At 36.4% G+C, this 25,147-nt stretch overlaps 1 protein-coding gene across 2 annotated transcripts in view; it reads right to left on the reverse strand.

Moving 5' to 3' along the window:
- Positions 1–21,391, reverse strand: part of SYNPO2 (synaptopodin 2) — an 89,042-nt gene extending 67,651 nt beyond the window's left edge. The window contains exon 1 of one of the 2 annotated variants that reach the window (XM_031596903.2): positions 21,138–21,391. In XM_031596903.2, the coding sequence (XP_031452763.2) occupies positions 21,138–21,266 (129 nt within the window). In that variant the 5' untranslated portion in view covers positions 21,267–21,391. The remainder of the gene's footprint in view (positions 1–21,137) is intronic. The other variant, XM_090139195.1, reaches the window with a different exon arrangement.
- Between the last annotated feature and the right edge of the window lie 3,756 nt (positions 21,392–25,147).

Genomic DNA, 25,147 nt, shown 5'->3' on the forward strand with positions numbered 1-25,147 from the left:
AATCGAATTCAACTGAATTATTTCCTTCTTTCCTGTCTCCTGCTAGCCTTCTCCCTCTCTCAGCTCCTTGGCAACCAGGTCCAGGACGTTCCTTTAAGGAAGTACAGGTTCTGTTTTGCAGTCTTTTGCAAAATCACTCACATTGCTACCAGGTAGAGTGCTGGATCGATGTGAGGGGAGTCTCCTGTCCCAACTGGTTTCCCATTCACAGCGGCAGAGCCTTGTATTGTCCCCTCACAGCTACCAACCATGCAGGCCCCAACACTGAACAGTGCTGTGATACAGTAACAGTTCTGCCTCTGCGTTTGTTTCTCAACATGAAGTCTGCAAATATGTTTTTTAAAAGTCTATTAAAACTACCCAAATTCTAAGATTCTCTTTAGGTACAACTCACTGCTTTTGGTTTCCTCCTATGCAGTGGTAAATTATAGCTGCAACTTTAGGTCTCTTATCACAAAGGTACTTCATGAAACATCACAGTGCATATCTGTCATCTTCCTAAGCTACGTTGTAAAGAACAACGCAGTCTGAAGTTATGCAGAGCTCTTAGATTCTCCAAGAAATAAATATTTGTGATACATGCATCTTGTATGGGCCAAGATGTTCTCAGCTGATCAAGCATCAGCAGGGTGGAAGGGAGGTGAGGAAGGGTTTAAAGCAATTTCTTCTTTTGAAATCTAATCTTGTAGACTGCAGTCCTTATATGTATTTAAAAGAAGATTCAAGTGCAAGTAGTGTCATGACAATGTGGAATGTTCCATGTTTTCCCGTAAACTTCCTTGGAAAAGAAATGTAAGTTAATGGACAGTCTTGCCAAAATACTGTTCTGTTTTTGCTTGTGAAATTTGAAACTCCCATTGAAATCACACAGTCGCTTTTTATTAAATTCAGTCTCAGTCTTTGAAGGAACAGTCAAAAAAAAAAAAGTTTCATAATGCTAAAAGCAGGAGAGATTAAAGAAATTCCATTGGCACTTTAATTAAACACATTAATTAAATGGCCTATATGTACATGCACTTCAAAGTGAATTCATGTAACAGTTCTGTGATACTTAAGGGAACTCAGAAATATAGGTGCAGGGGCTAACAGTCAAGTTTGTGATTCTTGTCACTGCTTAGAGTGAAATGCCTGTGATTTATTAATGCAGACTATTCTTGGGACTGCAGAGTGAGAAATGTCTCAATTTTATTCCTTCAGGATGGATTATAGCTTTAAGGCAAAATGGTATATTGTGTTCCCCTCCAGATGGTTCCAACGGAATTTTGATGGCACATGCAATATTAGCATGGTTGCCGTTCTATTCTTGAACACTTTAAGTAGACAAACCTGAGTTATACAAAAACTATTACAGTCTGCTCAGCAGATCTTTAACTATCATACAGTAAATAGACTATCCAGTTTTTCTCATTTGGGGTTTAGATGAATGCTATTTAAGAGTGAGCTACATACCAGACTTGTATAGTTCATGGCCCTGTGTGACTGTGCCTCTTGCTAGAGCAGCAATATGTGAGATCTAAGATCGGGCTCATGATGAAAGGATACAACGATTGCTTGAATACTGCCATCTACTTTCTGATCAGCCTCCTCTTAGAATGACATAGCGAGCAAACACTGAGGTACGAGGCTACCTTTTTCATGTATTATGCTCTGCCAAACATTTCAGTTGCCGAACCATAAATGATAATGGATGCTTAAGATGAAAAGGGCTTTTTTCTAGCTTTGTCCTAGCTTTGTTATATCCTTTAAGCCATTGGGAGAACAATAAAAGGAATTACAATCATTTTTACTTGTAGCATTTGCAGTCTCTAATGTCCTCAGCATAGCTGTTTATGTCATGAAAGTACTTTCATTTTAAATAATTTTATTACTGTGAACAGCTGGGCTTAGAGCGTTGGGGTTTTGAGGAGGTTCCAAGAAGCTGAAGTAGGAGGGGTGCAGTGGAAAAGTAATATTATCTGTGCATAGCTGAGTGAGTGATGAGTCCTGTGATCGCTGTGTGTTTTTGGCAGTCAGTGATTTCCATCAGTGGATGAAGGAGCTCGCTTTCAGGCCAAACCAGAATAAACAATGTGTAAAGTCTGCATATAGGAGACTTCTGTCTCACGTGCAGAACAGAGAGGAGGGATAAATGTTTTATTTTTTCCTGACTTTTTTCCCCTCTCCCTTTAGAACACTACTGTATTATCTTGATTTATATAGTTCTGAAAAATCTGGTATTTTGCACTTTAAAACTATCCTTATCGTGCCCAGAGCAGAAAATAATTGGGTTTGATTTCATTGAAATCCTTTCTGAACTTTTTACACTGTAGCTATTCTTCTCAAATGAGTCATACGATAACCATTCCTAGTTTGTAGCCAGATCTCCAAAGAAGCAGAGGAAAAAAGAAACAACTTCCTTTTAAGGGAATGAGACCTGTTTGTAATGATAAACCTCTCTCCAGTTCTATTTGAAGACATTCTCCATAACCCAAGAATTGATAGTTATAAAAACACTACCTACTCTATTTGGATTATAAAAACACTCATAACTATAGAACATTGTTTAATGTTAGCCTAAAGCATCTGTATATACAGTCACACATAGGGATGGTGTTGAAATTACACATGACATGTCAAAGGAGCACCTAGTTTACTAGAAATGCATAAGAAACAGCCTGGAAATTGTTTGATTTCATTTTACTTAATGTTTTAAATGAGTTAGTTTAGCAAAGAAGTATTTAATATTCACGTACAATATTATCCATGTATAATAATATTGTTAGTGGAAAGAAAATGATTCAAGAGTGTGTAATTGTATAAGTAAGCTAACACAGCAAGTTCTGTTAAAGTGTTGTAAGATTTCCAGCAATCAACATACTCTTTGAATGCTGAAGTATTCTGGGATTCTTCTAGAATGTGGGAGAACAACTTTATATCACTGTGACCATTGGTGTAAACACTGAAAACAACTGTTGGTTGTTTTTTCTTTAATAGTAGCTATATAATTCATCTCCCCAGTTTCTGTCCATAGAAACTGTAATTGTTTTTGAGGTGACCTGAAGATGTATTATGTTTTTGAACTGGCTGTGGTCCTTCCAAGCTTCTTCTATTAGTCTACAACTAGTAAATAAAAATTTTTGCAATGTCACATGAAAAATAATTCAAACATTAAAACCTTGGAATTGCTTGATTGGTGGGTTTTTTTCTTTTTCCCTTCTTTTTTTTTTTTTCCTGGGTGGAATCATTTGAACTTGAGGCTATTTTAGTTTTAACATAGGCAGTAAGTCAGCTAAGAACAAGACTTAAATGGCTGATATCATAAAAAAAAATGTGCACGCTGTGGGACTTGCATGATATTTTTTAATAAGTTGGCAAGATAGCCGTGATTATTTCATGGTGTTTTTATTATTACCATTTTCTTTAAGTTATCGGACCACAAGAGATGTTTTTTATTTTCAGGATTAATCGTGTAAAGCAGATGTTATTGTATACAAATTAAAATATTTCATTGGATGTGCCACCTAGATGGTAGGGGCTGAAGAGAGAAAAATTGTTTTTATGTTCAGATGCAAAAGTAGGGATGCTTTAATTTGTATTGCCATTCATTTAGCTCTCAACCTGATGTAACACAGATTTGTATTACCACAGGAGCTATAGCAGAATTCTTCTGTATTGTTAAATTAAATAAATCAAAAACAGTAGGGAGCATTCTTGAATTTCAATGGTTGCATTATTAACAAACATTAAAGACTGAATTCTTGAGGAAATCCAAAAGATGTGTAGATTAGAAAACAGCTAGTTGTTTTCTAGTACTGCCATTTTTAACAATTCTGGAGTAATAAATGAAACTGAGTGTTGTTTCAGGCAGATCTTTGGCATACATTCTCTATTATTTCATTTAATTATTTTTCTCTGAAATACTGTTATTATTTACTAACCCAAGCACAGTATGGCATCTCTCATCCCACTCTGAAGTACTTTAATGACCTTTGGCCAAAATCTGTGCCAACTTGAAGACATGCTTGCTAACTCACAGATGCTATCTCACTATTTTTATTTTCAACACATGAACGTTTTATGAAAACATGCTACTAAATGTGAAAAACAAACTTGCTGCTATTGTTAGAATTTTCATTAAGTGATGCATGGCTCACAAATGAAGTTGACTGTGGTCTACCAATGAGACTGTCACACACAGCAGATATGTGGGCACATCTCCACCACCAAAAGACAAGGAACTGTGTATGAAAGTGTACTTTACATCTTATTATAATGGAAGAACACATGTGAAAAGCTTTGGAATTTTTTTTTTAAAGACATCGTAGTTCCTATGCATTGCAACTTTAGTAAACTTCCAGAAGCATTAAAGCTGATTAGTGAAGACAAAACCTAGGACAAAATTCCACTTGCTTAATCAGTTTAGATTATCTCAGGATTTTGCTGCTACTGAACCTTCATATTTTAAAGTCTTAAAGATCTGAAATCTGCAATAAGACCATGATGAAGAATTGGAGCATTCTTCAGTATTATCACCTTTCAAAGAGTTTTGTGACAGAGTTGTGACCTATCCTATGTGGTGGTATGGAAGTAAATGCTACAACTTTAAATCATGATAAGCTGCTGTCATTTTACCTCTTCCAAACCTATAAATAATAGAAGTAACAATTAAGAAAGATAATTGAAAAATGCTGTTGGACTAAAAAAAAAATTTTCAAATCTTACCCGGATGTTAGACTGAGTTTTAAAGAATTTTCTGAAAATAGCAATGAAAGAAACAAGCATATGACAACAGGACAAGCAGGATAATCTCAGTTTTATCAAACATCTGGAAAATATAAGCACGTAAACTCTTTCTAAGGATTTAATTTTATAATGCACCCCGTTCAAGAAGATTAACGTATGGCTGTAAAATACCTACTTGCCATTCAGAATATTTCACCCTAACGTAGTTGTAGAAAGCTTTTTTATAGATCTGTGGTTATATTACAACAGCATTCCTTCTTATTTTGTGAGGTACTTGTTGGTCCGAATTCTTTACAGCTGTTAAATGATCAATCTAACTCAGTTGCATTGTTACAGCCATATGGAACCTCCAAGTAACTTTAGTTTATATAAATCCACAACTGCCAGATGTTTACAACTTGGTTTTGAGACCAAGCACAGCCTTTTTGACAGAAGAAAACATCAGAAAAACTATGCTTTGTACAAAGTTAAGCAGCACTTTTTGTAAATACATGTGAAATTAAGGGATTGGCAGTTACCCTAAGAAGGATTTTGCCTTAGTATTTCCTTCAGATGTACAGAAAGGGCTCCAACTCTCAACAAAGGTCAAATAGTAGCTTAGAAAGATGAGAAGCAAGCAGAACAAGAAATGGAAATCACTGTATCTTCTCATATGCGTGTTTAGTAGTGAAAGAAAATATAATCTAAAGGAATATCTGACAAAATGACAGTATGTTATTCATGAAGGATTACTAGGAGTGTCAGGAAACCTCGGTAGTGGTAAAGTCAGCCCTGAACTGCAGCACTCTTCCAAATTCAAATCATCTAATAAGGGCAGTAGAGATTAAGAGACATGTGAAGACCTAGCTAGAAACTGGAGAGGTATTTGTGTGTATCAGTTCTGTATTTTTGGATTTGTTTCTTGAGCAAGTACTCTATAATTTATAATAATGTTACTTTGTGCATTAGAAATTGGAGTGATGTGATTACTTTCTCATGGTGCTGTTTCTTGCTCTTTAAGAAACCTTTACAGTCAGGTATAAATTTCAGCATACTGGTCATAAAAGAAATAATTTAAAAGTCAACTGAAGATCAAGAATGGCATTCTAAGCTATTAAATAGAATTGTAGAAATGTACTGTACTGTCTTCAGTATAAAAGAAAATCAACTCAGATTGCCGTAGAAGAGTTGTGACTTTGTTGACATCTTCATTATTAATATATTTTTGAGGGACAGGGCCTGCTACAGGAACTGCTCGTATCTTCTCAAGTTTCCCTGGTAAGCACAGTTTTTAAGGATTGTATAGACTTTCATCAGATGTTGTAGGTCAATGCCTTCATAAATTAAGTTCAGTGTTAGAATTGGTATCCAGTTTCCTTTTCTCTTTTTATTATTTTGTCCTGAAACTTACCTTTTTCATATTAACTTAAGTCTAATAAGTAATTTAAAGAAAACACTTCAGCAAGGGTGTATTCATGTGTCACAGTATCAGGGGGGATTGTTTTTCAGTTATTTTCTTTTTGCATGGAAGGAACTAGAAAGCTGCATGTTGAAGTAAACTTTATCTCACCCTCTGTGCCTGAATGAAGAATCCTTGCTGCCAGAGATTACTGTCTTTTGTGAGAAGAAATATAAGACCAAGTCCAACCTTCACCTGCCCCAACCACAATGTTCTTACCTGTTCTGTGTAGATATTTGCTGAGAGAAATGATCTGTGGCTGACAACACAGGACCACAGCAAAGCATTCCACATTAAAAATAAGAGAGTAGAAGAGGGGGGTTGAGAGGTATAAGGGATGTTTCAAACTAGACAGTCTCAGCAGATCTGACAGGCATATTCACAGTAAGCTGAAGGATGGGACTGGGGCTTGCTTTTGGACTTCACCTTAAATACTCCTTAGCTTTCTCCAAGCAAAGCAGTCATACAAATATATTTTTGATTGTCCATATGCAGCTGGAATTGTATTGGAGATTAAAGTTTAGATTGTTACTAAATCTGCTAAAATGGAGAAAATAGAGGTATGCAAGGCTTGAAGGAGCCAAATGGAATACTCGCAGTGAAGCATACATGTTAAGATATCTGGCCCGAGAGCATGTTAGAAGTATAAAACGAGAGAAATTTAAAAGTTCATGGAGTTTGTAAAATCACATTAAACCAACACGTACATTTGGCTTTAAGTGATGTATAGGTTTAGTATGAGATTATATGAATCCCTAGGAGACAATGTTGCTTTCTGTAGCACTACAAAATTATAAAAGCAGAGAGCGTTTTGTAGCATGACCTTTCCTCTCCCATTAAGGTAGACAACAGTGCTACAATTCCAAAGGGACTAGAAATCACTAAGAAACCTATCAGAACAGCATTTCCAGCACATGTAAACTGGTGGTTTTCCCTAGATACTAAACTCAATTCCATAGTCTGTGGATGACTAAAAATCCTGAAGTCTTAGGAAGCTGTCAGTACCCTATCGCACACAGCTCACCTGAGGACCTGCTCATTATCAGCTGGTGGAAATCTAGAAGAAGAAAATTTTCAGTTTAATGACAGACAAGGGAAAGGTACTGTGTGGGACTGGGGCAATAAGTAACTGCCCCTGCAGTTTGTAGAGGAAAAACTATGACTAGTCAGCACGTCCACCTAATGTGGTTTATCCAATCATTGAAATACATTTTGTTGCATGTTCTTAATGGAACACACCAGCAGAAAAACATAGAATAATGAATATTTTACATCCTTTAAAAACTATTTGGGTCAAGAGCAGCAGTAGGGTTTAGAGGAAATATTTAGTTTGGCTATTATTTTAGGTGTATTTAATTGCCATGCTGTAGTCTAGAACACTTGAGAAGAAAATGTTTTTCATAAGAGGAAGAGAACCTTCCCACCCTTTTCAGTTTCAGCTGAGTCTGTGTTAAAATGTGGTCCAGTCCGTCACTGCCTCTATTTTTATCCCATGACCCAGCAGCTGTTGAACTGTGCCAGGGTTTAATTCTTCAGAGCCTGATGATGCAGGAATCCAGAAGGCCTGAATTCAAGCCTAATTTGAACAGGCCAATGCATCTTTAGCTTTTGCTTGAGCAATTAGCAGCCTGTATCAATTTGTGCTAATTGTCAGTCTCTGCAACTTTTCCAGGCCTCTTATGCAAATCAGGACTGGAAGCAAACAACTGAATGACCCATGAGGGTGGTACAGAGCCCTGCACCATTGTTCTCAGGCAGTGAATTTCAGTGCTTCATTTGTTCATGGACTAAAAAAAATGCCACAAAGATAACTATCCCCTCAGGCTTAATTATCATACCCTTTGTACTGTCCTTGCCTGTGCAGAAAAAGAGGCATGCATGGTCCTTGCACTAGATTTATATTGTTTCTCACTGTTGCTCTAGGTATAGAAGAAGAAAAACGTTAACTCTAAGACTTTAGAAGATATATGCTGTCATGGATTGATAAAAGTTTTTAAAGTCAAATCCTTTCTGTAGCTACAGATTGTGTTGTGAAGTCAGAAATCTTTTACTAACATTATGTTGGTTATCTGAGAATGTAGCAAGTGTCAAAGCTGAATCAGAGCCTTTAAAGAAGAAAGATGCTGTCAGTGAAAAATGGTTGGATCAGACTTGTACTGTTCTGTTAATTTCAAAATATTGCAGTGAAAATGGGCAGAAGCTGCAAAACGGGTAGATTTCCAAGACCCAATATTGTTCAAGGGTGCATCTTTTAGAAGAGCTAATATTGCAGGCTGAGAAAATGACACACACACACACACACAAAAAGAGGAAGAAAAGAAGAAAGAGAATGATAAGAAGTTTAGAAAAATTAATGTTTTAGAATATTTCAAAATTCAACTTAAATTGGTTAGAAGATCTGGGAGACTTCTTAGATTTCCATTTTCTCCCAGCCCTGGCCTTTGACTAATTGAACTGGAAGAAACTGAGATTACATGTAATTATTTTTTTAACTCTTTTTTTTTTTATTATTTCACTACATGTGTATTCAGTAGTAATATACAGTATTGCTACCAAATATTCATAATATGATTAAAGTAGACATAGAAATATTTTTGTTTTCTTTTAAAGGATTATGACTGCTTCTTCCTTAAATCCTTATGAAATATTACTTTTTAAAGTTGCTTTCTCAAAGTAATTGTCCTAGTGTTATAAACTCACAAATAAAACCAGCACAAATTCATGGAGCCCTCCTTCAAGATACTATTTTCTGTCTGTACTCTTGGATTATTAAGTAGATGTGATAGGAAGACTTGGAATGGCTTGAAAAAGGCTGTAAGGGAGGAAGTGCTTGATTGATTTGTTATGTGATTCTTGATTTGTTTACATATTTTTCTGGGAGGAATTATTTCTGCGCTTTGAAATTATTCCACCTGGGAGAATTGAACAATACTTATAAGCTTTTGCAAGAAAACACTGAACTGGCAGCCAGAATTTCTCCAAGGTGTATCTATCTTTACGTTTAGTTATTTACGCTTTTGCAGATTGTGAATAATAGCACCATCTAGTGATAATCAATAATATGCCAGTATCGTAAAAAGGCTGTTATTCAGTCTTAGAATCATAAAATTGATTGAGTCAGAAGGGATCCTTTAAGGTCATCTAGCCCAACTGCCTTGCAATGTACAGGACACCTGCAGCTCGGTCAGCTGGTTAGAGCCCTATCCACCCTGACCTTGAATGTGTCCAAGATAGGGTTTCCACCACCTTCCTGGACAACCTGTTCCAGTGCCTCACCACCCTTACTGGAGAAAAACCTATTCCTTATATCCCATCTAAATCTCTCCTCTTTTAGTTTGAAACTATTTCCACTTGTCCTCTTACAGCAGACTCTACTAAGGAGTTTATAATCTTCTTTCCTCCTCTAGCTCCCCTTTAGATACTGAAAGGCCCCTCTCAGGTCTTTGCAGAGCCTTCTCCAGGCTGCACAGCCCCATCTCCCTCAGCCTGTCCTCATAGGAGAGGTTTTCCATTCCTTGGATCACTTCTGTGGCCCTCCTCTGGGTGTACTCTAATGGGTCCACATCTCTCTTGTACTGAGGACTCCACATCTGGATGTAGTACTGCAGGTGAGGTCTCCCCAGCACAGAGCAGTGGGGCAGGATCACCTCCCTCACCCTTCTTGCTGTGCTTCTTTTGATGCAGCCCCGGATATGGTTGACTTTCTGGCCTATGAGGGCACATTGTTGGCTCATGTCCAGTTTCCCATCCACTGGTACCCCCCAGGTCCCTTGCAGCAGGGCCCCAGCTTGTACTGATAATGTGGGTTGTGATAAGACCTTGGTCTTGAATTTTTTGAACCCCATGTGATTCTCCTGGGTCCACTTCTTAGCCTGTCTAGGGCCTCTATGAATGGCATCCTGTCCCTTGGGCATGTCAACATGGAGCTGCTGACCACCACTCTGTGGGTACAGTCTTATAATCAGTTCCTTCTAACAGTCCACCCATCAAATCTGTATCTTTCCAATTTGGAGAGAAGGATGTTATGGGAGACAGTGTCAAGGGCCTTAGTGAAGTGCAGATAGATGATGTCAGTGGCTCTTCCTTTGTCCACTGTCACAGTTACACTATCATAAAAAGTGACAGGATTCATTAGGCAGGACCTGCACCTGGTGAAGCCATGCTGGTTCTCCCATATTGTCTTCCTCTTTTACATGTGCCTAGGCATAGCTTTGTGGAGGATCTGCTGCAGGGTCTTTCCCAGCACAGAGGTGAGGCTGACAGGTCAATAGTTTCCTGGGTTTTCCCTTTTGTCCTTCTTAAAGATGGATGTGATGTTACCTTTTTTCCATTCACCAGGGACTTCACTCGATTGCCATGATTTTTCAAATATAGTGAGAGTGAGTTGGCAACTGTCAGTCAATTCCCTTGGGACTGTAGGATGCAATGCACACCACTAATTCATTTAACAAAGGGATTTGGGGACTTGAGAAGGAATAATACTCTAGTTGTGATTTCTAGCTTGGTTTTTTGACTGGTATCTTTCCCTGGATTCTCCTAAACATGCACATCTAACACATCTAAGTACAAACTTTGGCTGACAGTATGGGTTCCATGAAATAACATTTCATAAGCTAATTTTTGTAATTTTGTTATGCTATGTTAGTTTTTTTTGTTATGTTATGTTAGTTATAACTAACTCTTCCAAGGCTGCTAATGGCTTGTTTTTTATCAATTGGCGTAATTGTATTCATGACACTGACAGAATTTAGGTGAAGCCATGCTAATTTCTTATTCATTATCTGTTTTTTTTTTCTAAATTCTAGATCAACTTTTCTAACTTATAAAACTGCTTTTTTTTCCACAGTGAGAGATGTGAAACAGCTGCTTCTAGCTGCTTCTTTGTAAGGATCTTAGGCATTAAATAATATTATGTGTTAGACTTTGCTTAAAACATCCTTGATTAATGATTGCTTTTCTAATGTGAGGATTTTTATAAATAAGTATTACACTACGTGTTCTGGAAGTATTATTTCCAATGTGCAGGGGAATCATAATGAATACATGATAATATATAAAGCAATTCATCCCTTTCAGATTATTTCCATATGCATCCCCTGTAATAAAATCGGTAGCTCATGGCAGAAAGTCTTTGAACTGATCTCTGCAGAATAGGAAAATCTGTGGAACAAAATGCTGATCAGTGTATTCCAGCCACATCTGTTATGCTCTAGCAGTTCAGAGATTTCAGTGATGAGAGAGTTTACTCAAAGTAGAAAGTTTCTTTTTTTTTCTTTCTGTCCAAAGGACTGAAAGTGATGGACGCTATTCTAGCTGAGTAGCAAGGTTTGAATTCTCCGGCATACTTGGCCTCAATTTTCAGTAAATTCACTGAAAATGAAGCTTAAGTAAGTAGCTGTATTTCTGTTTTTGAGTAAGAGTACTTCTGAGAGAATGATAAGAGAAATCGGAGGAAGAATTTCTGGCGCAAGAGGATTGAAGCTTGTATAGGGAGATAAAGAGTTATATAATGCCTTCAGGAGCACCAGGAGTAGTGGTTGAACTAATAAAGCTAATAAAATTCATGAAATTATTCCCTTTGAATGCAGTACATCCAGGAAGTACCTACTATTATACCGACATAGGCAACCATTAATAAATAACATTGCACAATTCTCCATGTAGATGCTGCTCTTCTAGAAGAAAAGCAGAGAGGATTTTTTTGCAGGGCATTTAGAGCCTCTTCAGAATGAAGTCAGATAGACAATCGAAAATGCTTCTGCACATTAAGTGTGCCAACCAGGAGTTACTGCCTGCCTTGTCCAGCCACAGCTGTGCACGTTGAAAAGATTGCCACCCAGAGCTGCTTGGCACTCTGCTCTTTGCTCCTCCCTATTCTCCTCTGGAGATTTTTACACTTTAAATCTTTCAGAAGAGCTGCTCACATTATTTGTCCCAAAGCTCTCAGACAAAATGAGGTGAGTTTGTAAAGCCCTGGTATTTATATTAGATAATATCTGCTCATTTCAGCTAATAAAACCCTATCTATTTTCACAGCTGAAGGAAACAAGAGGGGCAGTTGTAAGGTTCCTCTAATCAGTACGTGTTTGTAACTGAGACATATGTCCGTAGTTTAAATTCCTCCTTAGCTTACGCTTATATATTATGCCCTTCAATAAATGCCCTCTAGTTCCTAATAATGTCAGTCTAGTACCTATTGTCAGCAATCATTTCACTTTCTTATGAATAAGCAAACTGAAATGTCTTCAAACTCAAGAGAATATCTTGGTGCTTACTAAGACTTCTAAGAGAGCTTGGAAATGAAATGTGCAAGTACCAGATAGCCTGAAAAAAGTTACACTGTTCAACAGTATTCAACCCGAAAGTCTGTTTTTATTAAGGTTTGTTTTCCTTTGAAGGGAATGACTTCTGCTAGACACAGAATGCTGTAGGAAATAGATCTCTAGCAAAAACTGTTACACCCTTCCCAATGAGGATTTTTATTCTCAATGTCTGCTTCTAATTAAGTATCTATACTATATTATACATACTAAGGCTCAGTCCTTTACCCTTTAAAGTCAGTGGCAAATTGCCCATTGAGTTCATGGGAAAAATGCAACTCCTTTGTTAGGCTTTCTTTATAGCAATTTCAGCTGCTTGGTTTTTAAAACAAAGATTCAGCTTTGCCACCTTTGCCTATAGATAGCAAGCATCTTCTGATGCTCTTTATATTACAGTACTAGGAAAAGGAAATTTGGTCTAATTAAATCATACTCGCCTGCTATTTGTTTTGTTTTTCTTTCTGTTACTACCAAGTGCCACAATGAACATGATTCTCTTGCATTATCTTTATTTTATAGACTTTTTCTCTTGAAATTCCATATTGTAACAATTTATGACATAAATGACATGTTTATGCATAGAAAGAACATACCAAATGAAAACAGCAAGGCAAATGATCGGCATAGGAAACCATAGCTGATCTAATTTGCTCATAGTTTTGACCTATCACCAGTTCTTCTGTAAATGTATTGTAATATAAAGCATGCTTACAAAAACCAAAGCATCCAGCTTTCTAAATGGGACCATATTTCTGAAATATACTTTAAAAAGGCAAGTTTATAAGACAGTAATTTCACATCTTCCCTGTTCAGGATGACATAACTCTTTTGAAGGAAAATACCCATGTATTTGATGCCCTGACCAAGATGTAACAGGGAGGCACCAAAGAATGAATCTAAAGGATTCAGAATAACTTTCTGTGGAAGTAAAAAGGAGATAGTTTGTGCTTCCCTTTCTAAACAAGGAAGGTTCCTGTGCTGTGCCCAGGACTGCAGCGCATGATACAGAGCTCAGGGTAGGAGCCCGCTGGCTCTGGAGAGCTTAGGGATAGTTTTTCATTGTAACTTACCTTCCATATAAGCAACAAATATAGCAACCACTTTTCTCTGTATCCCTCTGTGAGCAAGGTGCTGAGGCATTCTGAAGATTTTTGCCTTTCATGCTTGTTGGCAAGTAACCAAAGAATAGCTCTTTTTTGGTGCATGCTGAAGTGTTTTGCTCTAAATGTGCATTAGTCATATCCTACCATGCACTCTGCCTATGGACAGCAGATTCTAATGAAATGGGACAGATGGGAAAAATTACAGAAAAGGAAAAAGAAATCCACTGCGTAACTTGTGTACAATAAGTCTGAAATTTAAAACCTTCAAGCTGATATCCAGGGCTTTTCCTTACTGCCAGTTTCATTCCATCTAACAAACAATACTGGTTGCAATCTAAATGTTATCAGTTTTGTTCACAGTTAATTCCATGCACAGAATCATTCCTTTTGAAGTATAAACTGTCTCTGTGCATCAATCTGGCTTTATAGAGTAAAGCTATGTATAAGCATTTAACTATTGAAGTATGGTCCCTTACACTATTTTCTGCTCCAGAAAACAAATACAAAGCACACCAAATTCTGCATATGGCAGAAAGCCCATCCGTGATTTGCATAGATCTTCAGCTGTATCCTCTCAAATGATCTGACACAATCCTAAAGAGTTTTGTAAACAGCATTTCCTGTTGTGATATTTTATGGTGAACTTGGCCAAAAGTCTTACTGTTGCATTCACGTTCACAATCAAAGTGCAATGGCAGAAGATACAGAACAATGAAACATCATGTTGTACAAAGTAGTTTAAATGTTTCCAGCAGAAAACCTAAACAACAAAACAAATCTCTATATAAAGCAACTAATGTAATTTAGTAAGAATACACTTTTTTTTTAACTTGTTTGGTTTAAATCAGTGTGAATTATGTTGTTCATTCTATTCTACTGAAAACTCTTCTAGCATGAGAGCTATAAAAGTATGTGTTAGAAACAAACACAGAAGAATACTTCTGTGTATCCAAAGCATGCTTGTATTTGCCTAAATACTGTGGAAGGCATGCCAAAATCAGCTTGGTATGTAGGTCTTGTATATCCAAACCAGGGTGTACAATCATGCACTAATTCAGCTCAGCAGCTTTTAAACAACTTAGATGGGACTACAGTACTAAACATTTCCACTTGGCACAATAGCTGGAATGCAAAAGTTTGGAACTAGAAAATGCAGAACCATAACCTTGAGGGGAAGTACTTATAAGCCTTTGCTGGTATATGGAATTTTCTTTCCTAATTATTTTTCTGTCTGTAATTAGCAATGAGAGCTTTCCATAAACAGTTACTTAGCAGTAGTGTATTCTAGTATTTGGGGAAATTTAAACTGTTCCTTCATTTTGCAATATAAGTTAACCTAACATCTATAACACCCACCTTCTTTCCAGTTTGTCAATGGAAGTTTTGTCACTTACTTAAGTAGAAGCCAAACTATGTCATCCAAACATGTAAAATGTATCAGTTAAATTGAGTCAAGCCCTGTAAAGGATTCAAAATTATCTTCCATAAAGATAACTTTCCTCATTACTCCTTATGTAAAAGAATATATAAATATGCCTTATAGGGTTTTCTAATACCATCAGATACAAGCTGTGTCAGATGGTCTGATGGGTGAATTTGAGAATAAGAGCTTGTCCAGACTGTGAAAACAAACTATGTTTGGTAATGTATTAGCTAGCAAATTTAAACAGTTTTAAATACAGTCCAAGTAAGGCAAGTAGTGTTTAAAATCTTGTAGGTTAACTCCAAACTCCCCTCCTCTGCTGCCAGAGTTTAACCAGCATGTTTTAAACACTGTTTTCTCTGTCTATATTAGCCTAAAGTTGTATTCAGTTTCTGTTTAAAATGTCAGTTAACACAAATAAAGAACGATCAGCAGAGTCATGGTTCAGTACTGAGTGTCTGCACGTGTATGCATCTTCTTTTTCAAACATTCTAGCATACAGTGAGATCTTACTTGAGTATGCATTAACTAGTATAGTTCAGAATCAAATGGTACCAAAGCAAGAACTCCAACTCAAAGATAATTTTAAATGTCATCTGGAGATGGCATTAAAGAAATTCTTTCCCGTGTCTCATGGGGAGGACGGTGCATTTATGCTATCAGAGCACACAGGAGAGCAAAAACCACTTCTTCAGTAGCTGCTGGTTTATTCCCATCTATGTGACTTGGCACTGAAATGAGCTGGAAGCACAGGTTTAGCAACAAGTGTATTTATCATGTCTCAGCTAGAACCTAGGAAGCAGAATCTCAGCTTTCACTAACCCGTTTCTTCTGCTTGTCGGTGTGAATGTGTGTCAGTGGTGAAAATGTAAAAGAACAGAGGCTTGAAAAAAATTCCTTACACCTAGCAGCACTGGTATACTTTTTAGATGAGCCAACTATGTGCTAATGTAGCTCTCACGCACACGACAATGACGCGCTTTTCTTTACTTCAGGATCAAAAGCATAACTGTGCTGACATATCTTGTACTGTTCCTCTTCTCTATCAAACTAAGTGTAAAGGTCAATTTGAGGAAAACCTCCTGAGCACGTTCTGCACGTGTCAGATATTTCAAACATGGAGAGAAACTCAAATGGCCACAGTAGAGCCCACCTCTGTAAACAGCCAGCATTAATCAAATCCAGATACCACTTTTCACACTGTTCATTCAAGTTGTTGCCAATTCTTTGAGTTTCACTTTCAATTTCAAGATCTATTGAATCCAAAATGACAAAACTGACACTGGGATTGAAATCAGAGGGTTGAAATCAGATGCACGCATACAAAATGACCAGGAAGCCAGCTATAGTATATCATTACTAAGGCAAAAATAAAGCCACTAACTGAACAGCAGCAGCAGTAGAAGCCTATTTCAGAACCTGGCAAAATAGTCACAAAATGTAAAGGTTGCGCATGAGACCTAGCTGAGACTGTTGAATTTGAAGCCTGAATGAAGGCATATTGTAGGATTAATTTGGACTACAGTTAACATTTACTAGACAATGAAAATTGCATGATATTTTGCATCTTCTGATGTAAGAAAATTTCAATCAGAGCATGGCAAAGATTGAGTTTCAAAAGAATTAAAAACAAACAAACAAACAAAAACTTTAAAATAACCATTAAGATTTTTCAGATAACTTGAAATGTTAGAAAATAGGCATTATAATTTGCACCAGCAAACTGGTATGGTTGAAATTAAGAGGAAAAATGTTACTATTTTATTTTTCTAAAAATGCAGTTTAAAAAAGTTTCTGAAAAATTATATAAGATTTATCAGCAATTTAAAAATTCACTGCATGTTTCTTCGTATCTTTGTGACATAAAACAGGACACAATTCCCTTTGAAGATTTCTTGCTGATGTATGTAGAAATGTGCATGTTTAGTACATATTGATCAGAATAGCTCTGGAACTGACAGTATCTGAAGTCACTAACAAGTGAGGCACCTCACTTAGTCACATTAGTTCCTCCAGTGTCTCAAGCATGAAAATCTATGATGCCATTGGTCATAAGGATTTTTAAGCACCTGCTCATTTTTGCTTTTAGGATAGCAATATGAGAAAAAAAGACTGAATTTCCTTTGAAGTGGTTAGAGGTCTAAGTAATGGAATTTATCACTTTGAATACTAGAAATATTCAGATAAGTTCCCAATCTTAAATTACCAATACTTTGACAGCTAAAAACAGTGAGTTCATCAAATTGCTGCTTTGGTGCAGGTAATGAATTAATATGTTGAATAATGTATCTGTTTATAACCAGTAATTTTAATGCAGATACATTATGATAGATGATATTTGTTTATAATTCTATAGGCAACTCCTTTAAATTACTTGTTGCAAAAGAGATGCATCTTAAAGGATACAGCTTCAATATATATAATGTGGCTGATATTGTTGAGTATTAGCAGAAAAACGCATAGGACTTTCTTTTAAGTGCTAGTCCAGAAAATCGTTTCATTTTGTACCAACAGGTTTTATATATTCTATAAATTAAAAACTGCAAAGATATTTACAAGGAAAGAAAAATCTGTGATATTCAGAAGGAAAAACATTCTTTCATGTATGTCATGGTGGAAGCAAAAGGCACACCACATGTCGCTTTGCTCTTATATATTTTGAATTCTTAACCATCTAGGGTTACTGTTGTATTGAGATTTCCTAACTGCCTCTTGCTCTGGTGAAGCTACCCTACGGTGCAGTACTGACATGCTTTATTGTCGTGGTGCATACACAGCATAGCCAGATCTACCGCTTCTTCCCTTAGTGTAATATTCCCAATCATCTTTTTTATTTCCAGAACATTCATTTATGAGATATTTTTCTTTAGCACAATGTCTCCTTTGATACTGTACTTTAAAAAGGTATTTTAAAGTCATTTTTATGTATTTGGTTGGTATGAAATTCTGCAAATTCTTTTTAATGGAAAATAATTTTTCATTAATTGCAACATTAGTGGGCGCAAAAAAGTAAGTTGCTTTCAGGATCCAATGTTTGAGTGGGAGAGTGGGTTAACATTTTGTATGCCTCTATGAAAGAGGTATCAAATGTTTTTAAAACTTATTGTTTTGGATAAGAGTTACAAATGGAAAAAGTAATGTCATACTTTGTGATACTTTAAAGAAAATGTCCGTTTGTGTCGATCTCACATCTAGCAAATTATTGAAGTATCTTGAATCTTGTAATGGTTCAAAAGTTATTTGCTGATGAATATTTCCTATTTTATGTGCTGATGAGAAAAGAATACCAAGATATTTCTTGGGAAGGCAAAAAGTTCGTCTCTATCTCTCTATTAAAACTTAGCATGATCATTTTATATCAGACAAAACTCTCATTGATTTTAGTGGGAATCTACTTACATATACATTTTAAGAGCTAGGCAATAAAAAATAGGCATTTTTGATGAAAAAAGAAATTTTCAAAGGGAGTATGAGTAAAGATGGTAGAAGTTCTTTCTGCTAGTGAACTATGACTTATTTCATTAGTTTTAAACACAGAGTTTTTCCTTTACCAAATTGTAGGTAAGTGTGAATTCAGGATTTTTATATCCTGCCGTGTTTTCTTGGATTGTCTCACTTCCCTCTGTGATATATCCCTCCCTCCTTTAAATCTGTATCACAGCCAGTGCTCTGCTTGTGACCAGTGCCTGAATGTACTTCCCACTGCAGTGATTCACAGATTTACAGCACTGAAGCTGAGTTCAGCAACCACAAGAGCAAACCCCCTCCAGCTCTCCCAGTATCTGTGAGCTGAGATACTGAAAGCAGATGCACACGTTTCTGGCAAAACCTCCATTGGTGTACATTGGCAACTGGATCTACATTCATATACCCCAGTAGAGTACTTATATATATTTATAAACTGTATTTGGGAAACGCTATCCTTGGATCTTAGAGCCAGTGGCAAAAATTAGTATGCAGTAGTTGGGGAATAATTCAATCTTCCGTGTGCTACTAGTGTCAGTTTTCAAGGATAACGAAAGAGAAGCTGGAAACATTGCCTCTCTGCAGACCACCCACCTCGCAGAGCTTCAGCCTGGTGGTGGTTCCTGACCTGCAGACCCAGGTCTGTGTACCTCTGAGAGAGCCCAAGCTCCCTGGGAAGGATGGCGAAGCCTGCTGACAAGGTGAGCTACAAAAAAAGCTGTGACCTGTCAGCTCTAAGTTTCAGGTATTTGGCCAGATACGAGTGTCAATTTTCAAGTCCCGCTGATCTCACCCACTAATAAGTGTGAAGAAATGAATGATCTGGAACTCATCAAGTCCACCATGCTTATAACACATATATGCTGGCATGTGTGAACTTTTATTAAGAATCTTCTTAAGTATGATATTGGCCTTTTGATTGGTTTCATTTTCAAGAGAACAAACTCATGCTTTTTAGTTCCTAAATAGCTTTCTAAGTTCAGCTATTCCCATTGGAAAAAGTGCAAAGTCACAACAGTTACTATGCATCTTCTTCTCAAGCCCCAAGTGGTAAGAGAGATGCCAGATTTAAGGGCTGCTGTCTAGGATGTGGACATGAAAAAGAAAAGTATCTGGTATAGCCTATTTTTTCTTGTCAGAGAAACTTATTCATAATCTTGTGTTCAAGTTTCTATGCTTTTTACTTTTAGTTTTACATAATCAATGTCAGTTGCCTTTCTTTTACTTACAATTTTTGAAGTTCTAGCTATAAATTTTCACTAGATGGCAAGACTCCACTGTTATCTATTACCAGGAGCTTTATGTGCAAAGCAACAGCTGCCTATCGGTAGGAAATCTTTTAAAACATGTTGAAGTTGAGCAAAATATTAGAACACCAAAAAAAAAAAAAACCACTAATAAGAAATGGATACATAAACACAATAAAAATAGTTCTATTATTGAATATGGTTAACACTATGGACTTAAAATCATTGAAAATAATTGCAAAAGATGATGTTTCCTTGACCAAGGAACTAAAAAGACTTTCTTTTATAAGATGAAGTAGATTTTCACATATTGTTGTGCTATTTGTGAAAAAGTTAACTGATCCAGTAAATTAAATGTGACTAATTAAGAAGTATATTGACAGGTTAAGAAAGTTAGAGCTTCAATAACTGAGCTACTGACCTAAAATAATATAAATAAATTCAAAAAACTTAACACTGAGTGTACTGGGACTACCAAGAACTAAAAGGTGATCTGTAAATCCCTCGGCATCTTGTTTCTCTGCCTATTTTTATATATTTTAATCTCTCTCAATTTAATGGGGCAGAATTCATTACATGGTGAGCAGTCCCAGTATGGTCTCAGCCAATGGTATTTTGCTGGTCCCAGTGCTCCAGACAAAATTTGTCCCCCTTGTCTAGGAAAACAGAACACAGCTCCATACAGTTACATAAGCCTCAATAACTATGACAAATCATCATTGTTGCAATGGAATGAGCACTGATTTTTAAGAGCACTTTCAAAGTATTACTTTTGTGGCTGAGGGTTACCAGTTCTTATTTTTATTTTTTCTGAACTTCTCTACTATCTGTTTTGCTTTCATTTTATACATGATGATAATTTATGAGCCGTTCAGTAATTTTCAGTGCTGTTCATGAAATATAAAAGGAAATGTTTGGTTTCTATTAAGGCTGCTCCTAAGACCGGATAACTTTCCAAAAACAGAGATAACTTGGTGTAATTCTTTCTGGGATTCCCAAAATAGTAAGAACATTTTCTCATGATAAAGCTGTACTTATTCTTTGCCTAGAGAGGAGAAGTATCATAAATAAATGACTGAAACAGCATTTCCTAATATGAGATTCAGTTTTGCAATATGCTGAGTGCACTCAAAAACATGCAGCAAATTATTTAGGAGCTGAAAGGCATACATCATCTCAGTTTTAGATCTTTTATATTTATGAAAACGTTTGCAATACTTGTCTCTCAAAAAGTAATCAATACTTTTATTGAAACAAACACAATCAGCACCTGTATAATCCCTGCAAAACATGTTAGTACAGTCAAACAAACATCTCAATACGATCCACATGAACAATTTCACTGGAGACAATATATAGTTAGCAAACTATTCTCTTCACTCATGTCCACAAAACACTGACAACATCTCATGATCCTACCTTGGCGATTTGCAAAGGCTGCTTTTGCTCCTTGCCACCTTGCAATCTAAAGCCCCAAGGCGCCCCTCCGCTCATAGCAATGCAGATATAATCCCCTGTGCCCATTTTCCTGGTGCAATTAGGCAGCATTCATTTACAGAACATAAAAAAATTGTCTTGCAGATGTTCAGCGAGCCTGAGGCAGAGCTGGAGACCCAGAGCACCACACTGTTGCAGCTGCTGCGTACTGCACTAGCAAATGTATTCATTCAGAAGAATGTTAGAGCTCTCAGATCAAGGGCACAGCCCACTTTTTCGTCAGATTCCTATGCTCAGCCCACCTTCAAAGTAAAGTAAGTAACACTTAGGAAATGCACACAAAGAGACTTGGCCATGAGGCAGAAAAGCCTGCGTTTAAACATGAGTCTCTCACGACAGCTAAATCAAAACAAATGCAGAAAGAAGTGTATATTTCTCAATGATGATTTAGGACAGAAGTTTACTTTAGTAAATGGTGCCAGTCATTTTAAAATTTACCCATTTCTTGTGTTCATACTCGAAGAAAGCAGAATTTCAAGTGAAGCATTGTGTACATCCTCTGAATTAATGATGCAGTTATATTGAAAGCTTTTTTAGAATTTTCATTTCCATTCTTCATGCACTGACTGCAGCACTATAGGTATGTCCCACTCTCAAAAAAAAGGAAAAACTTCACAATTTCTCAGTCCTAAAATTGCTTCTTTCACTGGTTCTCTGTAGCCTCAGCTTAGTTCAGCATCCACTGCTGTTTTTCAATGATCTGAAGCATTGTTAGACCCTAATAATACCTGTTCTTATGCAGTCTGCTGCCTTTTCCATCAGGGAAAGGAAAGGAACTGGTGGAATGAGATACAAGTTATACCAATTCTCTCTACTGATGCTGTCAACAGTAGCAACAAAAGGTAACCTTATCATAAGCGTAAAAAGAACTGATTCTGTGTGAGGTTTATTAGCTGCTGCATTACAAGGCCTATATGCAGTTCTGCTCACAGTTGCTGACTTGAAGTGTCTAACTGTTGACAGCTGAGCTCCTGTAGGTCTAATTGGAGTGGTTTAAAAGGTGTCAGTGCAAAGTGGTCTTGGATGGCTAGTTCAACATATTCAGAGATGTTGGGATAGTGGAAAACACTTGGTTTTTAAGTTACTAAGTAGCTGATAGCTGTTGAGGGCTTAAAACTAAGCCTATTTGTCTGTCAATTCAGTGTCTATGGAGTGATGCTTCCAATTGCTATAGCAATGTTCCTTAAAAACCATTTAGCAAAATACTGAGGTAGAGGCAGAGTCTTCTGTTAGAATGAAATACTATGAAGAAAGTAGGCAAGCTTTAGGGGATTTGAGCCCTTCATCAGACATGTAAAGGCACTAAGGTAACCCAAAGACTGGGTAGAGACAAGTTCCCTCAACAAACAGAGGAAGAATGTCACTATCTCTATGTTAGGATTTATTTGAAGGTAGAGTGTTTTCTTTTACTGACTACAAGTCAAAGGCTCAGGAGAAGCAGAAGAAGCATGGTCTGACATAAAATTAAATACTTCAAAAAAAGCTCTGCCAGACAAACCATACTCAGAAAGGGAATAGTCTTTAAAGGAGCTTTGCTAGACAACATTTGAGTGAAAAAAAAAAAAAAGCCTGGTTTAAAATAACAGTTCAAGAGGGCTAGCTGATTCTTACTATCTTCTGCAATGTTGATCTGTTGCTATAGCAGACTTTTTTTTTTAATCTTTCCCTGAGCAAAATCTTGCTGTAGATAAAATTCTCTCATTTTCTTACTGATAGAAGTTGTTATAGATACTTTTGTGATAGTAAAATTCTGAGGCATCTAGCGGCAAAAAATGCCTCCAGTACTCCAGAAAATACAAAACTAGGGTGTTTGGTTGGTTGGTTTTTTTTTTTAGGAAAACAAATCTTACAGATCATCAGCCCTTCATATATTTTATTTGTAAGAAAATTTATAGTTTCATTACTGCTAGGGTGCTTTTGAGTTTGTACTAGGCTATTTTTTTTATCATTTTGGTAAAAAGGAACAATCAAATCTGATCTCTGTTTATGAATGTCTCAGAAAACTTACTGTAGAAAACAAGGTGAAGTGTACCGTAATTAAACTCTTCTGCATCTGAACGGTCACATAGTTGACAGGAATTTTTACTAGGTATAGATAGTTTTATCTCTTTTCACCAAACAGGAGAACTGTGTAAAATGATAATGTAGAACAAGCTTATTTAATCATCACTCACTTGGAAAAAATAAATCAGAACAGTTTGATTTTTTTTTTATGTGACAAGTGAAGTATCTCCAAACAGTTGGTGAAATACCAGTAGTTGGTCTTCTCTGATGTTAGTCCCACCTTTAATCTATTTGTCATCTTTGTGGCAAAAGAGCAGAGAGAAGCACTTCAAAATTGATTGGTATAACAAAAGACAACAGAAAATTGATATGTAAAATTATGTCAATGATTTTGGCCAAAATCACTGCGAGGAAATTGGAGAAATCTCTCTTCAATGGCAAAAATAAGTTTTATTTTGGATTCTTAAAGCTGAACGTTTCAGTATTTGTTTAATGTTCTACTTAATTCTGTTTGTGAAATCTATGTGGTGTTCCACAGTTCAGTGGAAGCAGCAGCAATAGATAATATCAGTGGTGCTAAGACCTCTGATCTCCACATAGAAATTCTTTTTTAAGCCCTGAGTTTTTATTTATATCGTGTAGTATTGACAGTTCTAGAACAAGCTGTGAAAATAATATTTAAAAAAGAAAGGAGTAATCAGGTGATGTCAAAGCTTTTGACTTGGAACATTTAAACTGTGGTGTCCTTTGCTTAAACTGACAAGGATGAAAGTCCTCACAGGAGAACAGAGATAGAAATAAATATATATTTCTTTCCTAGTAGTCTGTTGAGGGGTTTTTATAACAACAGTTCAAACCTATTCCTATTTAATAGCTTTTTTCTCATAAGAGAGAACTTGTTGCTTGATTCTCAATTAAAAAAAAAAAAAAAAAGAAAAGAAATTGAACTCTGTAACTAAGCTATTCCCATAATGGGGAGATACAAAGCTCCCTGTGTCCTAATCTCTATCAAATAATGCTTCATAGGCATTAACTACTTCCACTTGCCATATATGACTTTCTTAAATGTTTATGCCTCAGCTTATCTTGCTTTTTAATAGTATTCTTATCTTCTTGTGCATTCTCTGCATCCTTTGGGATTTCTAAAAGCTGGTCAGAAACTGGACACATTATCATAAAAGTGGAGTCATTTGTGGGGTTTATGACATTTTGGTTGATATTTGGTCTCTATGGCACAAATAAATTGCATCATTTCAGAGATAATTTTTGGAGATTACTGAAAACTTCAAATTTAACAGGAAACACAGACATTTAGGCATTGCCCTCATCTCCAGCATTTTCTCTAAAACCAAAACATTCAATTGTAGGCAACGACTGATAAAAATGTTATGCAACAAAAATTAACTTTAGAAAGTCATCACATTACAAATGCCAGAGCTTACCCAACATTCATCTGTGCCCAAATACAGGCAAAACTTTAGCTTGAAATTTGATCTTCTGCGGTAAGATCTTTATGAAAAAGAATCCAGGTCAAACTCCCAACTGCTCATCTGCTTTCAAGAACTGCCAGTCAAAAAATTTAGCACAGTAGCATTGATGAGCCGTAGTAAAGTAGAACTAGCTAAGTAGTAGTACTTAGACCTAAGTGAGAATGTATATCCTTGCAAGGGGTAAAAAAACGACAGTTTATGAAAAAGAACAAGAACATGGGACATGTACACTACTTTCCTCAGGTGAAATTCTTCAGCCAAATGCAGTTTCTGTGTATTTAATAACAGTTATGAATTTCTTTTCCATGATTTATTCCTGCTTGCTTTTGAGCCCACATAACCTTTGATATTGATAGCTCGTTGTAGAAAGGAATCCCCAACCATACATGATATGAAGAATCACCTCTTCTTGTTTGAGTCTGGATCCTATGGGTTCAT

Source organism: Phasianus colchicus, chromosome 4 (genome assembly GCF_987193195.1).
Source record: "Phasianus colchicus chromosome 4, bPhaCol1.hap1.1, whole genome shotgun sequence".
Taxonomy (NCBI): domain Eukaryota; kingdom Metazoa; phylum Chordata; class Aves; order Galliformes; family Phasianidae; genus Phasianus; species Phasianus colchicus.